We start from the raw sequence: 12353 nt of genomic DNA, 5'->3' as shown, positions 1-12353 counted from the left end.
AAGTAACAGCTACCACATGGAGTAATATTTTTAATCACAGCTCCTCTCTAGTGAGTACTTCTGATGTGCTGCCCAATACAATGACAAGCATTTTATGGATCTCATGCCCTGCAGTCCTCCCAGCAACTGCATAGGGTTGTCAGTATTACCCCTTTGAGAGATGAGGAGTCTCAAGCATCCAGTCACCCGCTCAAGAACCACAGCAGGTGCTTGTGAAGAAAACCTGTGCCCCCTCCTTCACGCTCACCCCGCATCCTCAACACTCTGGCACCAGATGTGGCTGAGGGTGAGGGGTTCCCACACCAAGCAATTCTCTGCGACTCCAGCTGGGTGTCCTACAATTGTACTCAATTGCGACACCACCTGGAGGGAGTGTCACATCCCACAGGTCAAGGGTTCAGTCCCATGAGGCTGCCCCCCCCCCACTTCAGAAGCCAACCACAAGTAGTAGGTCCCCAGAACACCCACAAATTCTGTCTGATTTGGCTACAAACTGGAGGTTCCCATAACCTCCTCTGCCTTGGATTTTGATTATTTGCTAGAAAGGCTCACAGAACTCAGAGAAATACTTATGTTTACTAGCTTATTATAGAATAAAGGATATGGATACAGATGAAAACCAGAGTAAGAGACACAGAGGGTGAGGTCTGGGAGAGTTCGGGGGGCAGGAGTTTCTGTGGAGTTGGAGTACATCACCCTCCCATTACTTGGCTAAGTTCCCTAACCCAGAAACTCCCCAAAACCTGAACTTTTGGGGTGTTTATGGAGGCTTCATCACATGGGCATTTCCAGCCCCTCTCCCCTCTCTTGGAAAATGAGGGAGTGGGGCTGAAAATTCTAAGCTTTTGATCATGGCTTGGTCTTTCTGGTGACCAGCCCCCATCCAGGAGCCCACCCAGACTTGCCTCACTAGAACAAAAGACACTCCTATCACCCAGGAAATTCCAAAGGATTTAAGAGCTCTGTGTCAGGATCCAGGTCAAAGACCAATATTAGAATAAAAGATACTCTAGTGCTCTTATCACTTAGGAAATTACAAGAGTTTCAGGGGCTCTGTGCCAGGAACGGGGGCAGAGACCAATCCATGTATTTTCTATTACCTCATAGTTCTGGAGCAGGGTTTTGAACAAAGCCTGTGATTCCAAAGTCAGAGCCCTCAGAACAATGACAGCTGCCTGGTCACTTGTCCAGACCTCTGGCTTGCCCTAATTGCACGGTGGTGATTAATCACTCGCCCCCTCACTCATCAGCACTTATAACCTATCAGACCCTTCTAGATTTCTTCAGAGGGGTCTGTCTGCCAGCCCTCCAAAAGGACATCCCTGCTACCCGTCGTCGCCCAAACATACCGATGATCCTGCGGATGGGGTCGTCGGGACTGGCCACAGCCTGGATCTGGCCTTTGAGCACAGTCTCCTTTTCCGTGGTAAAGGGAGTGAGCCCACACAGGGCAAGGCAGCCGCTCACCTCCAGGCAGACTTTCTCCCCAATGGTAGTCAGGGCATCCTTCAGATGGAAGGAGCTTGAGCAGAGAAGGGAAAGGAGAAGGCAGAGAAGGGCCCATAAACAAAGTGCACATCTACCCAACTCAAGCCCAGGAAGAGCCCCAGCCCTGATAAGAGTCACAATCACCAATGCATGGACTGACATGTTCAAAGAGAAAATCTGTGACTCTCTCCCCTGCCACTAACCTTTCAGGCTGTGTACACATGACTCAGGGGACTTTCTCTCTCCCCCTCTCCCTCTCTTGGCTAGAAAGAACACTGGGAAGGGGAGGGCTCTATACCAGGCTATACCAGGGCTAACTACTCAAAACCCAAGTTCTTACTAGCATCTATGGTGAAATAAGCCTGGATTTGGCTTAAAAAGATCTTGAACACCACTAGAACAAAACACAAGAACCCAGAAATTAGGTAGTTGTGAGACAGGAGTGGGAGAGAAACTTTTCAATGGATACCCTTATATCCCTTTTGATTTTTGAAACATGAGAGTGTATTAACTACTTTAAAACAATAAATAAAACTGAATTCCCAAAGTTAAGAAAACTAGCACCTTCATTTCCTGGGGCCCTTGAGCTCTCCTAGAGTATCTGTGGGGAGCCCTCCTGCTGGTAGGTTTTCTACAAGAAGGCAATTGCCCGTGTCCTGGGCCAATTAAATAGTGGGAGCAAATGTGCACGACTCACTGCCGGAACCAGGTGTGTGTCAGCCCCCGAGTACCAGGGTAGATACAGCAGTGCGAGGCTGGACTGCTAAGAAGGTGCCAGACAGGGCCCCTTCATCGGTAGCTTTAAGCAGTAGACAAAGCAGATCTGCTGTGGGAGAACTCACTGACAGCCAAGGGCTACCCCTGTGCAAGGGCATCTGCTCAGCAAACCCCTCCTGGCCTAAGTCAAGGCTACTGAATCCCTGGTCACAACATGTGCACACACCCCTCACCATACCGAACACACGCATGCTTGGTGCAAACTCAGCAGGAAAATTCCTCCGTTATGTAAGGATGAGAATGTCTGGGGGACATTCCCCTTGAAGAATCTTCTGAACTGGACCTTGTCAGATAGTGTTTACTTACAACCATCATTCTATATGCTGTGAACCACATAAGTCACCTGATCGGACTTCACCGCAGGAGCAGTTACAGCAGCTGCCCTCGCACAGGTGTGGGTTTGTGCTGGGTGAGGAAACAATCCATTTACACGCAGCACAAAATGGCCACGAAGAACATGCCAAGGGAAAAAATCTGTACTCACAGCCCGATGACTGTGGGGAAACACCTCCTGCTTCTTATAGGACCTTTCCCTAAGGCTGTGTTGCCCAAACTGTTAGCAGGTTGTGAAAGCAATTCAGTGGATAGCAACCAGTATTTTTTTTTTTTTAATGTCTTAAGACTTTGTACTAAGCACAGTTAGGATAAGTTTCACTTTGTGAAGTTTTTATTTCAGTTACATGTGCCTAAAGAGTACACTAGGTCACAACGGAAAATGAATTTCTTACCGTGTGTTCTGGTCCTAAACATCTGAAAGCCACTCTCATGGAGACCTGCGAACCCTACAGTGAACTCTAACGTTCTTTGTAGGAACCTGAATGAATTCTGCTGCGGTGAAAAACCAGAGTGTAAAGTTTCCTGTCACTTCTGAGGCAGTGGCCCCGGATTCTGCCCCACACCAGCCAGGAGATCCTGCTCCCGTCTGCTCTCTGTCACCCACCGCCCCCGACCTGGCTCGCAGGGTCTGCCCCACGGCTTGCAGCCACTTACGGCAGGTGTGCATCTGTCAGCAGAATCTTCACAATCGTCTTGAGTTTCTCAGCAAAGTCAGCCTGGCTGGAAATTCCTGGGGCTGCCATGCTGAACGTCACCAGCAACACGGCTCCCAGGATGGTCAGTTGCTCTAGCTGGAGCTGGAGTTCTTGGAAGCGAGCCTGGTCCATCAAAACTGTCTGTAGCGAATAAAAAAAAAAATCGTCCCTGAGCTGGAGGCTCAGGCTGGCCAGCAGAGGGCAGTGGGGCCACAGCCCCCACACAGGCCTCCACAGATTCCCTCAGGATTTTCTAGTCCTTACAGAGCCTTAATGGAGGGCTATGTGAACAATCCTTCCTCCTCAAGAGCCCCTTTGTCCTTAGAAAGGCTGGAGTAAAGCATGCTCATTAAGAACATGAGGCCGAATGACATTTAAATAGCATAATCTCATGCAAATTTCTTCTTCTACTCTCTGAGCCCTATGCAAAACGGAAATTCCTGGGGCACCTGGGTGGCTCTCAAGTGGGTTGAGCAACTTTTTTTTTTAAATGTTTATTTTTGAGAGAGACAGAGACAGAGCATGAGTGAGGGAAGGGCAGAGAGAGAGGGAGACACAGAATCCAAAGCAGGCTCCAGGCTCTGAGCTGTCAGTGCAGAGCCTGACCTGGGGCTCAAAGTCACGAACCACGAGATCATAACCTGAGCTGAGATCGGACACTTAACCAACTGAGCCACCCAGGCGCCCTGAGAAACTCTTAATTTCAGCTCAGGTCATGATCTCACGGCTCCTGGGGTTGAGCCCTGGGTTGGGCTCTGTGCTGACAGCATGGAGCCTGCCTGGGATCCTCTGCCCCCCTCTCTTTGCCTCTACCTCACTTGCATATTCTCTCTCTCTCTCTCTCTCACACACACTCACACACACACACACACACACACACACACACACACACACACAAAGTAAATAAACATTAAAAAGAACAACAACAACAAAAGGGGGATTCCTGCTTCACAGGGCTGTTTCAAAGACGGAAGATGACCATGGATATAAAGGGGATTGGCAGAGCCAACCCCGGATAACTAGGACTTATATCCTTCAACAGGAAAGATTAATGAGGCAATGAGCTCTATAGAATGACCAACTCATCCCAGTTCGTCTGGGGATGTCCTGGCTTTAAAGCTGGAACTCCCAAGTCCTGTGAACACTTCCTGCCCCCAAGTCCTGGACAAACCAGGCAGCCAGTCACCCTAGCCAGAGCACTGGAGAGGAGGAGGGTAGAAGTTGCTTGAAGGGAGAGCCTGCATTATTCACCTTGGTTCCCCCTCAGTATCCAGCACAAAGGAGGCCCTCAAGAATCAGTAAGTGAATAAAGGAAATGAAAAATAAATGTAAGTAGAAAAAAGGCGGAATGACTGATAACCTAAAGCCACCCAGAAAGCAGTCAGTGAGTGAATTTCCATGACTGCACCCCCCATGTTAGATACCTCTGGGTCCTGCCAGGCCAATGTCCCCTGTGTGGGATGAGGGGAAGAGCATTGGAAAAGCTGATTTTTTTTTTTTTTTTTTTTTGAGTAGGCTCCATGCCCAACATGGGGCTTGAACTCATGACCCTGAGATTGAGAGTTAGAGGCTCTACTGACTGGGCCAGCCAGGGACCCTGAGATAGGGCATCTGATCTGGATTTTTACAGGTTAACCAAATAAATGTTAAGAACCATCTTGCTATAAGAGACTGACACACCAAATCAAGACATTAACAATTTAGGGTCTTAACCTAGAATTCTTCTCAAGAAGTAAAAACAATCTTTGAAGATTCAAGATCCCCTATTGTTAAACAGAGATGCTTCAACAGACTGAGCCTCTGTCTTGATTTCACTGTTACACAGCAGCATCCCTGCTTTGCGCCAGGATTTGGGTGTAGGATACAAAAGATTTCCAAGGATCGATTCTGAGGGCAGACATCTGTGTCCAATGAAAACACCATCTTCCTCACAGCTGTTTTTTAAACGAAATGTCGGGCTGTGCACTGTCCCCCAGGAGAGAATGTGCCACTATTCGGAAAGGAGCCTCCCTCTATCCCTTCAACTCAACACCCTCTGTATAGCCTCCTTTGGCACAAAACAGGGAACTCAGAGGCAAGAGGTGATACCCTGAGCTTACATCGTCTTGAAAGGAAGAATAAGGAACTTAGATGAGAACGATTTAGAGAAGTAGCATGTTCTGAGGCTGGAGCTAAAAGGCCTGAGTGCCCTCAAAAACCAGAAGGCAGTCTACACACCAAACCAGCAGTCTACAGACAAAGTGGGGGAGATCCCTTGCTCGTCATCTTCCTAAAGGACTACTGCAGTTACACGTACTTACTGTGAAAAACAGAAAAGGAAAAAAATCTTGCTCCACGTGGAATGAGAAGTATTTCTTAGATAAAACTGAAAAGCAGCATCGCTGTTACCGTTTGAATCAAACTGGAAGCCCCTTACACTGCTACACAGGGCGGGAGGGGGGGTGGCGGGAAACAGTCTGGCAGTTCCTCCAGGTGTTAAACTCAGAGTCACCATGTGACCCAGCAATTCTCATCCTCCATATTTCGGTATTTACCCAAGAGAACTGAAACACATGCCCCTACAAAACCTGTACACAAATGTTCAGAGCAGCACAATTCACAATAGCTAAAAAGTAGAAACAACCCAAATGTCTATCAACTGATGAATGAATCAACAAAATGTGGTACAGCCACATACCGGAAGATCATCCAGCCTCAAAAAGAAAATGCTGACACACAGCAGCACAACATGGATGAACCTTGAAGACACTATGCTGAGTGAAATAAGCCAGACCCAAAGGCACAAGGTACTGTAGGATTCCATTCATATCCAGAGATGCAAAGTAGAATGGTGATTGTCAGGGGCCCGAGGGAGGGAGGGATGAAGTATGTTTAAAGGCGTTAAGTATTTAAAGAGTTTCAGTTTGGGAAGATGGAAAAGTTCTGGAGAAGGATGGTGGTGATGGCGGCACAACCATGTGAACGTATGAATGACACTGAACCGTGCACTTAAAGATGGTAAATTTTGGGGCGCCTGGCTGCCCCAGTCGGTGGAGCCTGCGACTCTTGATCTTGAGGTTGTGAGTTCGAGCCCCACGTGGGCTGTAGAGCTAACTTTAAACAAAAAAAAAGATGGTAAATTTTGTGTTGTGTATATTTTACAGTAAAAAAATATAACTTTAAAGAAATAAAGTACTGATACACGCTATAACATACACGAACATTTTGCTTAAAGAAGCCAGACACAAAAGGCCAATATTGTAGGATTCCATTTATATATACAAAATGTCCAGATCAGGCAATTTCATAGAGTCAGAGAGATTAGTGGTTGCCAGGGGGTAGGGGAGTGGGGAAAGGGTAGTGACTGCTGATGGGCACAGGGTTCCTTTTTGGGGTGATGAAAAGTTTTGAAATTAAATCATTGGTAATGGTCATATAGCCGTAAATATACTAAAAACTGCTGAATTGTTCGATGTAAAAGGGGCAATTTTCTGGGAAGAGGATTATAACAAAACTATAATTTTTTTAAAGTTCAGCAGCACAGAAAGAAAGAAGCAGTTAGACTGCTCTGAAGCACCTACTTCAGGGAAAGGTCTCTGGAGGTGGTCCCATTTCAGAAGCTTCAGGTATGCATAATTCTGGACAGCCACAGGATTTGGCATGGGACTGTCTCCAGAGTCAGCGGCCCCTCCCTCAGCTGGCAGGGCATTTTTATACTTCTGATTCATAAGGTCATCTGCAGCCTCTTCCAGCCACTGGGTGACAAAGTCCAGGGAATCTGAAAAACAAGGCTACGAACATTACTATGACACTCAGGAGGAATTCTTCTCGGAATGACTTTAAGGAAGATCATCCTGAAGGTGTGGTGTATATAGAGTACGGACTTTGGAATCAAATAAAACTTGGTTCAAATCACAGCACTGCTGGTTACTAGCTGAGGTTTATCAGATTCCTACTACAAAGAAATGTACGATACCACCCCATAGGCAGTTGTGAGGATTAAACAAGACAGTAAACACAGAGCATGTAGCCAGACCTTGCCACCTGCAGATGTTCAACAAACCACTCCCTTCTCTCCCACCCCGACCGCTGCAGGAGCGGAGGCTGGAAGCTCTGATGACTCCAGCTCAGGGAGATGCAAAACTTCTCGCCCAGAGACAGATGGGAGGAGGCACTGGGGATAGCTTCCCAGTGTAAAGTCTCCTCCACGCTGAAGAGGAGGCCTTTTCCTTGTCTAGATCTTAGTCTCCTGTCAATCTGGTTTGCTTCCAGCCTCGTGGGAGGGGACATGTACTACGCAGCGTCTGGAGTTCTGTCGGGGAACCTGGAGTGTCTTTCATCTGCTCTCATAGACTTCCTCCTTTTCTAAGCTGAGTAACGCAGCGAGGATTCTGAGGGACACAAGAGAAAGATGAGGTTTTTCTCCACCATATGGGAGAAAGTCTCCCTGACAGGTCCTAGAACGTGCTACAGCTCTGCCAGTGGAGGCCACCTTCGAACTAAGGGGGTGGCCCAGGGTATGATGGGGGTCCACTCTTCGCTGCTGCAGGATGCACCTCTGGCTCTGTCATAACAGCGGTGGCACGATCTCTGTGGCCAGCCGTACCATCCCGATAGCCTTCTGCAGATGGCAGGCTCTTAGCCCACAAGCTTGTACATGTGAGGAGGAAGCAGTAGACTGACCAGCTCAGGGATCGCAGCAGTGGGTCCTTCACTGGGCCCTGGCTGCTGGCACCGGGCTCTCACACTGAGGCTCTTCAGCCTGCACCCCTGATGCCTCCTGAGGGCCAGTACTACACTGGCTGAGAAAGTGAACCATGTGGTCAATCAATTCTGGTCAAAAAGTTCTCAAAATTGATTTCCACATCTGCAAAATGGTGTTAAAAAAGTGCTTCCCTCCTAGTCTTACTGGTGAGGGTTATATATGATAATGCGCACGCACCCTCGGCACATGCCTAGTAGGTAGTAAACATCAGCCAATCTTCTTCTGGTACTGCTTCTTCTACTCTGCTCTTCCCTGATCCCTCCTGAACTATCTCGGCCCTCTCTGCCGGCAGCTGGATGAACACCTGCTCTGCACACTGCATTACCTATTCTAGTCAGGCAACACAATCTATCCAGAGACCACAATTTTCATCTTGGGACCACCAAAGTTATAGGCTAAATAGAACTCATAATAAATTGGATTCTGGGGCGCCTGGGTGGCTCAGTTGGTTAAGCATCTGACTCTTGATTTCGGCTCAGGTCATGATCTCACAGCTTGTTGAGATTGAGCCCCACTTCAAGTTCTGTGCTAACAGTGGAGAGCCTGTTTGGGATTCTCTCTCCTCCTCTCTCTCCGCCCCTCCCCCTGCTCTCTCTCAAAATAAACTTAATACATGAATAAATAGGATCCAAAGATTGCAATTTAATCATAACATCAGATGCCAGTGCAGAGACCAAAAAGAGCACCCTTGAAAGGCAACACAGTTTTGGGTTCTCTAGTGCTCTGTATTCCTGTAGTCATCTGAGAGGCTTATAAAAATGAGACTTTTTGTGGGTATAAAACCAGAAAGATTTTCTGCATATAGAACAGAGGCAAAGTAAAGTTTCTTCATGTACCTTAGAGGAGAAAGTGAATTAAATAATTACAAGAAGTGTGTCATGTTTTAAAAATCACGGCCAAGCATACAATTTACCTCAAACTGGTGTTTTCATTAAAAACCCATTTTGGGGAGCCTGGGTGGCTCAGTCTTAGGTTAAGCATCCGACTTCGGCTCAGGTCATGATCTCATAGTTCCTGAGTTCAAGCCCCACGCTGGGTTCTATGCTGACATATCAGAGCCTGGAGCCTGCTTTGGATTCTGTGTCTCCCTCTCTCTCTCTCTGTCCCTCCCCCTGTTCACGCTCTGTCTCTCAAAAATGAATAAACATTTAAAAAAGAAAAAGATTTAAAAAGAAACATTTAATTTAGGACTTCATGCTTTTATTTTTTTTTTTAATTTTTTTTTCAACGTTTTTTATTTATTTTTGGGACAGAGAGAGACAGAGCATGAATGGGGGAGGGGCAGAGAGAGAGAGGGAGACACAGAATCGGAAACAGGCTCCAGGCTCTGAGCCATCAGCCCAGAGCCCGACGCGCGGCTCGAACCCACGGACCGTGAGATCGTGACCTGGCTGAAGTCGGACGCTCAACCGACTGCGCCACCCAGGCGCCCCCGGACTTCATGCTTTTAAATTTCTATTCTGATATCCTACTTTTACTTCTCTTGCTTGTCAATAAAGTTTTCTTTTCAGGTCCAAAGTCTTGTGCTTTTAAGCCTTCAAATTAGAATGGTCGCATACTAAATTTTAGTTTTGTCTTGAAAACAGTATCGTTGTACAAAAAGCTACAGAACTGGAATGGGAAAAACACACAATGAAAGGGCACACAAAGCATTAGACGTACTTGGCTGCTTCTCCAAAAGCTGCTGAAACTTCTTCCTTTCGTATTCAACTGACTGCTGCATGAGATGTGGCCTAATGCTAGTGACAGCAAAGTTCGCCATGTCCACTTTCATTAGGTCCAACACGGAAAAAATTGCCCTGAGAGAAAAGGAAGAAAAGGATTTAGAACAAGGCACTTGTAAAGCAAGCACTGTTTTAGAGGAAAGAGGGGAGCTGATCTGAGAGAGGCTTCTCATTTCAGAAAGGGCAGCAAGTTCGAAAAATCTTGAGAGTGTAGATTAAGAAAACATAAAAATCTAAATAATGGATTGAAAAGACTGCAGATTTTTAAGCTGCCTCTGTCCCCCCTCCCCCCCCCCACACCCTGCCCCCAAGCAAACACAGCTCCCCCACTGCCTGGGGACCTGTTCTTTGGCGTTGGGTCGGCCCTCCCAGCAACCACGGACGAAGGACAGCCAGGACCCAAGGTCAAGGGCAGAGAGCTGACCACTTGGGTCTCCACTCTCTCACACACATTAATTCACTTTCCCAGGAAGAACGAACAAGAACTCTCTCCTTTCTCCTCTCCTTTCGCCCCAGGCTCTTAGTTTCAGGGCATGTTTTCTATTCTAGTTTTGGTGGCAGAACTGCATGTTCACACTCTGAATGTACCCAGTGGGCAGACCTGACTCGATGCTAAGGATGCCTTCAATCCTGCAGGTCACACACCATAGCTATTTCTCCAGAGGCAGGAAACTGCTGAGTGACCTACTTGCAGAAGGTGGTTGAGAACCCAAGGTACAGGTTTGGCTGAGGCCCTACACACAAGGGGGAACAGGTTCAAACGTCCTGAGTCCCCTGACACCCTCTGGGACTGACTGAACTGTATGACACAATTACCTTCTGTGTGGGAGTTTATTATGTGTGGAAAGGACACACAGTCTGAGGAACAATTCAGGGTCCCTTCCCTGCCATCCTGTCTACCTCCCAAACACATGGGACAGCCCACTTCTTGGGGGACATTCTGCCTCTCCTCTGAGTACTCCTAGAGGTTCCCCAAAACCACCCGCTGCAGATGAGAGACTGCTGGAAACTGCCACCTGGCGGCCACTGACTGGAGTAACCCATGAACATGTTTGTGCTCACAAAGTGTTTTTAAAAACCTCTATTTCCAGCCTCTCCTGAAAAAAATCTAACGATCTGACAACATGGACCCACATTTCTTCACGGCCACAATCAACTGCCTCCTTTTAACAGTGTATGTACTCCCACTTTGCCAGGCTCCCCGCTCCATTCTCTTCCCAGTAGGAATTTATGTTTAGGTTGAGTTTGCTGCAAGCTATCTTCCCCAGAGGTCTCACCTCCTAGGAAACTCCTCCCTTAACTTGGCCAAATTAGAAGCTCTTACTATTTCTAAAGTCTAGCACCATACCCAGCACATAAGAGATGCTCAATATGAGCTTGTTGAATGAGTGAACAAATCAATTTTGAGGTCTTTTTTTTTTTTTAAGATTTTATTTTTAAGTAATCTCCACACCCAATGTGGGGCTCAAACTCAGGACCCCAAGATTAAGAGTCACATGCTCTACCCACTGAGCAAGCCACACACCCCTTCTTAGGAGGTCTTTTCAATGCTTTCTGAACCCTGAGGTAACTTCATGATGCATAGCATTTTTATATGTACCAAATATTGATATGATATAAAAGAAGCTGAAAATGAAAGGAACTTTTGGAAAGCAACTTGCTAACATGCAATGAGAGTCTTAAAACTGTTCTTATCCTCTGATACAGTAATCCCACTTTAAGAACTTATAGTTAGGAAATAACCTAAAATACAGAAAAAAGTTTTGTACACAAGGATGTTCATGGCAGGATTAAACAGTAAATAATTAGAGGTAATCTAATTGTCCATCTTAACATAGTAATAGTTAACTATATCTATGCAAATGAAGATTTTGCAGCCATTGAAAATGCTTATAGAGAGTTTTAAAAAATAATATAAGTTGGGGGTGCCTGGGTGGCTCAGTCAGTTAAGCGTCCAACTCTTGGTTTTGGCTCAGGTCATGATCTCACAGTTCACGGAATGGAGCCCCGTATTGGGCTCCATGTTGACAGCGTGGAGTCTGCTTGAAATTCTCTCTCTCCCTGCCTCTCCCCTGCTCAAGCTCTCTCTCGAAATAAAATAAAAAAAAAATTTTTTTTAATTATCAATATGATTAGCAGTGATTTTGCCTTTGGGTGGTAAAACCGTGGGTGATTTTTTTTTTCCTTCTTTCTACTTTTCTGTATTTAAAAAAAAAATGTTTGCTTTTTAAAAATTCATGAGTATCTACACTCGAAGTCTAAATCTGAAAATGGGCTCTGTATATTAAGTGCACTGAAGGTGATTAACACAATCCCCATACCTGAAAAGGGGCACTATTTCCTTAATGTCCTTTAGTTTCTTAACTTCTTCATCTCTAGCAGGTGCACACACTGTCCCCATCATGCCAATAATGAATTCTGCCAGCTTGGAAATGTCTAAGGCCCCATTCTCTGCTTCTTGCTTGATCAGATCCAGATCTAAGACTTCCATTATCTGGTTTCTCAGTCTACTGTGACCAGGCAGCAAGAAAGATAAGAGAGTCTACAAGAGAGCACAGCCAAGTTTAATCAAAGTTTCTTAGACATCAT

The 12353-nt window shown here is 46.4% G+C and overlaps 1 protein-coding gene across 3 annotated transcripts in view; it reads right to left on the bottom strand.

The window, feature by feature from the left end:
- The window catches only part of TCP11L1 (t-complex 11 like 1), a 34938-nt gene that overhangs the window by 5750 nt on the left and 16835 nt on the right, over positions 1–12353 (bottom strand). For all 3 annotated transcript variants that reach the window (XM_030332011.1, XM_030332012.1, XM_030332013.2), the window contains exons 5-9: positions 12086–12306; positions 9703–9839; positions 6857–7053; positions 3256–3437; positions 1350–1522 (exon numbers count right to left, since the gene is read on the bottom strand). In XM_030332011.1, coding sequence (XP_030187871.1) covers positions 1350–1522; positions 3256–3437; positions 6857–7053; positions 9703–9839; positions 12086–12306 — 910 coding nt within the window. The remainder of the gene's footprint in view (positions 1–1349; positions 1523–3255; positions 3438–6856; positions 7054–9702; positions 9840–12085; positions 12307–12353) is intronic.

Source organism: Lynx canadensis, chromosome D1 (assembly GCF_007474595.2).
Source record: "Lynx canadensis isolate LIC74 chromosome D1, mLynCan4.pri.v2, whole genome shotgun sequence".
Classification (NCBI taxonomy): domain Eukaryota; kingdom Metazoa; phylum Chordata; class Mammalia; order Carnivora; family Felidae; genus Lynx; species Lynx canadensis.
This window is presented reverse-complemented; position numbering and strand designations above follow the sequence as displayed.